At 49.9% G+C, this 5,503-nt stretch overlaps 1 protein-coding gene and 1 pseudogene across 1 annotated transcript in view; both read right to left on the reverse strand.

Annotated features, from left to right (window-relative positions):
- GRP (gastrin releasing peptide) overlaps nt 1–4,384 on the reverse strand; it is an 11,388-nt gene extending 7,004 nt beyond the window's left edge. The window contains 1 exon segment of the mRNA XM_023531132.1: nt 4,246–4,384. Within this exon segment, the coding sequence (XP_023386900.1) occupies nt 4,246–4,384 (139 nt within the window).
- Nucleotides 834–952, reverse strand: LOC111740395 (annotated as a pseudogene).
- Nucleotides 4,385–5,503: the final 1,119 nt, after the last annotated feature.

The following is a 5,503-nucleotide window of genomic DNA, read 5'->3' on the forward strand; positions in this document are numbered from 1 at the left end:
GAATAGATGAAATCTAAGGAATCTTCCATGTCTAAAATTCTATCACCAATTCTGTGTGCACCGAATTCCATTCCCAACTGAATGGTGGAGTTTAAACATCCTCCCCAACCAATTTTAAACTGCTACTGAAAAGTCTTGATGCTTTTCTTTGTGTGATTAAAAAAAAGAAGGGGTTGCTTGCCTCTTATCTGTAATACAAATGTACTAAAGGAATTTTTCATTTAAACTTCCTCAGAAAGTTTAAATTTTAGCTGAGATTGAATCTAGGAAGCATCATCTAGAAATTACAGTTTGTTAGGATGTAATAATAATAATAAAAAAAAACAGTTGAAAACAAGTTCTGACCAACAACGCTTCGCAGTCACATAAAAGCAGAATTTTCTCTTGGATGTCTAAAATGATCAGTGAAAGTCTATCAATGGCTCCAGGGATGTGCACCTGTTGTGTAAATAAATGAAAATTGCTGTGCAGAAGGCCAAACCACTGAAAACATGGACATTCAAGTATGCAAGTGGACATAGCCATAGTGTCAGAAGGAGGTAGGAATTTCCTGCATTCTTAACACTTAAGCCCTGCATTCTTAAGTCTGCATTCTTAACACTTAAGCCCATTGCTTAAATATGCTCACATTATCTTATTTACCTTCTTCATTTGACTTTTCTCATCTCTCTGTTATTGGCTTTTACAGCATTTTCACATTTGTAATATTAATGGTGCTTTGGATTTTTATTTATTTATTTGTTTGTTTGTTTGTTTGTTTTTTAGGTGAGGCAACTTTTGGTTGACCTCACAGGTTGCAAGGACATTGTCAGCTTACAATCCCTTATTTTTTACACGTACAGCACCCGGTCTTCCTAGGTGGTCTCCCATCCAAGTACTAACCAAGCCAGACCCTGCTTAGCTTCCGAGATAAGACAGGATTGGGCTTGTTCAGGGTGGCATGGCCGTAGATGGTACTTTGGATTTAAAGCTCACAAAGAAAGAGCTCTTCATGGCTCCAGCGTTGTCTGGCATTAGAAGGGTGGGAATGATGTTGGAGAGACCTCAGTCACTCAAAATAGAAAAAGGTCCCTTTCCAGCAGCTCTATCCACCAAGAGAAGCCCTCACTGTAACTTCGATGCTGGCATGTTTATTGCGATGGACAGTTTCCAGGATGTTTAAATGCAGATTATTTAATTCGATCCACCCTATAGTACGTTTGATGAAAATGAGACTTGCCAAGGTTAACACACACATAAGCGAAGATTCTAAGATTAAAATCAGCTCACAGCCCACACTCTACTATATTACACTGCTCTGAAGTCTTTGAATTTCCTAAGACTATAAAGCAGTTAGAAATCATTCTGGGGTCTGGAAATAAAAGTAAGGTCCACAAAAGGCTTTCTAGTATAACTTTTTAAAACAGGGATCACATATCAGTATACCATGACTCATTATGTGACTCAGAAAATTAATTCTGTGAGTATTGGGTAGCCTTAAAACGAGCTGTTACTGCATTGCAGTGTGAACACTTGTCAAGGCACTTATGACACTCCACACAATTCCAAGAACCTGTCGAGGACACCGTCCTAACTGAAGGGTTGGAATCCTGAATGATCAGCTCCTCACTTATCTGCTTGGTCAACACGGTACCTAGATATCCACTAACTAGCCTCGCATGTAGCCAAAACAGTGATTATGTTGCATAGCTTCCCAGGATGTGGTGAGGCAATTGGCTTTATTTATATGGAAGCAATTGAATCACTATGATGAGAAAGCAGGATTAGAACCCGGTGCTCCCAGTATGACCTCGGTCACTCCCGCCTTCTGTCATTGCCTGTCATCTCGTTAGGATACCGGAGAGGAGAAAGGCATTATTGCCAATGAAGCAGAGGAGTAAGGAGATGTTTTTACCAATAACTTCATTTTCGTCATCATGCCTGAATAATTTTGTCGACTTTTCTGAAATGGGAAGATAAAGTAGTCTTCCATTCTGTGATTGATTTAACACGTAGACCCTTGTGACATTTTTTGGAATTTTTAAATTGCATATTTGGTGAGTGGGTAGTGTTCTGACTTCCACCCCAGGGATCCACAAGCTGGTTATTAAGGAAAGTGCACACTCCCCGGTCCTGTTTCACTTTTGAGCTGGCAACTGTCAACCAAACAGTCATCTCCATGGCAACAAGGATGATATGCCACTTCCACCTCTTCTCCCATCATCTTTTGTTATGTCCATATCATAATAATGGAGATATCAGCATAGACAAAAGACAAGCACTTGAAATAATAAAACTGTGCCCAGAGGGGAAAAAAGCTTTGGTCCTTTTAGTCATTTAAAAAATACCACTAAAATAGTAGTTTCGACACATAAATGAATTTTTTTGAATTCAAAACTTGGAGTTAGGAAAATACCCGTTAAGACACAAAGTGTTGTTTTTCCTCGACTCTGCATAGCCAGCCAAAGGAGAAAAAGGAAAAAGAGTGTGTTTGAGAGCAAATAAGAATGGGTTAGGAATGCCCAAGCACCACCCTGAAGGGTGATTAAATGCCAGACGCCCTAACTACCTGGGGACAGCTGTGCTCCGGAATTACAGTAATCAGGGCCAGAAAGAACATGATTCTAGCTTCTCGGCAAACTCTCTTGTCTTCCTTTGGGCCTGCAAGAGTTATCTAATAATAGGTCTTTTTCGTACAAAAATATGGACGAACAAAAAGAGGTTGGAAATCTGGAAGTTTCACTTCGCCTTCCCAGTCCACCGGCAGGTGGCTGGACTGGACAATGGCCACTAGCTCTGAGCTCCCAGAAGGTCAATTCTAGATAAGGCTTCTTTAACACCTAAATGTCCTCTTCTCTTGAGGGTGCGTTTTTTACCTTCACAATCCCAATGTCTCCTCTCCACGCCTGACTCCTGGGTTCTGAGTGTATTTCAGAGATCGCAAATGCTTTCATCCCTGAGGCTGCAAGACTTGGCAAATGATTCTTTCTGCAGTAATGAAAACTACTCCGTTGCAACCAGGAGGCTCAAATTCTCTGACAGGCACAGACCACCCAGAGAGCTGAGCGCCTGACAGTCCCAGCCTCACCCGTTCACAACAAGAATCTGTGTTTTGGTTGATATTTGAATTAGCAAGTTTCTTTCCAGCAGATGACTAAGGAAATAGACACACACACACACACACACACACACTACCACCACCACCACCACCACCACCCTTAAATCTGTTTAGAGGCTGACCAGATTCCCAGGAAATGCTGGGGTTGCTGTAGTTGGCTTTATGGGGAGGATTCTGAGGAAGTTAGACGCTTTATATTTGCCAGAAGCTATGCTCTGGGGTGACGCTGGCTGAGCCCCAGGCTTCCAGACACTACCTGCCTCCCAGTTGAGGGACAGCTGTGGGTGCACAGCCTTGCCCTCGCCGCTTGGGGGTCCGGGAGCCGGGACTAGCGAACCTCCAGCCGGTGCCTGGAGAGCGGGACTTGGCAGAGAGACCGGGAAAGGAGCTGGGGGAGGAGGAGAGGTCGCAGGTCTAGAGAGATGGAGAAAAGTGGGGCTCAGGGTACAGAGAGCCCGGGGTCAGCGAGGAAGGCAGGCGCGATGCCCGGAGCGCCAAGCCTGCTGAATGGAGAGGAGGAGTGTTGGCAGAGAGGCGGATTAAAAAGGATCACTGCACAGGCAGGAGAGGACTGAGAAAATTCGGGAATGCCACAAACAGAGCCGGGATTCAGGCACTGCTAGCTGAACATATTTGAAACCCAGGGCAGGCGCGCACGCCCCGGGTCCCCAACCTGTGGCTTTGCCCGGGGCAAATGCGCAGCCGGGGTTCACGCCAGTCAGAATCAAGGCCGCCGCCGTACTGGACCAGGGCTCAGAGTCGCGCTCGGGGACCCAGCTTCCCAAAGTTGTTCAAGGAGAGAACCGTGCGGGATAAAAGGAGGTGCCGGGGAGGTGCGGAGGGAAAGTGAGCTCCTCCGCGTAGGGCTGGGCGTTTTGGAGAGCTGCGCGCTGGCTCGCGTGCGCTGGGGAAGAGGGAAGAGAGCGGGAAAGGACCAGGGGACCAGCCCGCAGCTGCCGAGGGACCCCCGGCTTCTCAGGACCGGGAAGGGTGGAGTGGAGTTTTGGGCGAACGGGCATGACGCTTCGGTAGAAAGGTTGGAGCAAACCCAGCCCCCGAAGCCTGGCGCCCGAAACGCTGAGAGCTGGGGAGACCGCGCCCTGAGGCTGGCTGGTCCCACCGGGGACTAGCGCGCGCCGGACACTCACCCACCGCCCAGTGGTTGCCGCGCGGGTACATCTTGGCCAGTACGGTGTCTCCCGCCGCCGGCACCGGAGCGGCCGGTCCCCGGGGCGCTTGGCAGAGGACCAGCGCCAGCAGGACGAGCGGCAGCTCGCGGCCGCGCATGGTCCCGGCGGGAAGCCCTTGGAGCGCGCGGCGAGGCGGGGCGCAGAGTGCGCTCTCCCCGCGGTGCAGAGACCGCAGGAGCGGGACCTCGGAGGAGCTGCGCCGCCGCCGCCCGCGCCGCCGCTGCAGCCTCCACGCGGCCCCCACTTTATACGGAAGTCTAGGCAGGGGCGGGGGGGCTGGGGGGGCGGGGGGCTCCTCCGCCGCAGACCCGAGCGCTCTGACGTCTTCCTCCAGCGAGCCGGGGCGTCGGGACAGCCGTCGCCGAAAACCATCCATCTTCCCGCCGAATGATGGCAAGGCTGAGTGTACATTGTCCCTCTCCCTTTCCCTCGTCGTCCCGCCCGCCTTCCCCACGTTGGATTAATCCTTCCCATCCTCGACGCCTTCGCTCCCACGCTATTTAGAGATCTTCCCCCAACCCTCACTCCGGCGGGCGCCTTCCGATCCTGCAAAGGGAAGAGGCGCCCCGCGGCCTGATCCCAGGGGCGGAGGGGTGAGGCGGAATGAGCACAAAGGATGGACACTTTTAGGTCCGGCTTTTCTGGAGGGGGTAGCAACCGGGATTTCAAGGGACTTCTGATTCTCAGAGCTGTCCCCTCCAAGGACCATCTCCCTCCTCGCTGTCCCAGCCCTAGGCCTCCCTCTAGCAGACCCACCCACTCTGACCAGGACCGCCATCAATACCCTTACCCCACCTGCGTTTTCAAAGGCACCCCTGCCCATTTGAGTGGTGAGATGGAGGATGGAGCAGATAGGATATGATCTGTGAGCAGAGCTAACAATAGTTTTACTATACACCTGGCTCCTTTCACAAGCATTCTGCTTCTGTATAATAGATGAAGCTTTTATGCTAATCTCCCTAGGCTGCGGCTACCAGAAAGCTCAAACTGTCCCCAAACTGCTATTCACACACTTCTCCAGAGTTGCCCAGCTTTCCTCTGCTCCTTCTGTTCTCAGACGTGAAGATGGTCGCAGGCCCGCTTCCTCCAGTTCTCAATGCCATGGATACAAAGGGGATGAGCGCCATAGCAATGGAACAATAATAGAAGCTGGTAGGATGCTGTGGCCGCCTTTCGGCTGCCAGAGCTGGGGGTGTATTTGTGTGTTTCTGCAGGC

Source organism: Pteropus vampyrus, unplaced genomic scaffold (genome assembly GCF_000151845.1).
Source record: "Pteropus vampyrus isolate Shadow unplaced genomic scaffold, Pvam_2.0 Scaffold62, whole genome shotgun sequence".
Lineage (NCBI taxonomy): Eukaryota > Metazoa > Chordata > Mammalia > Chiroptera > Pteropodidae > Pteropus > Pteropus vampyrus.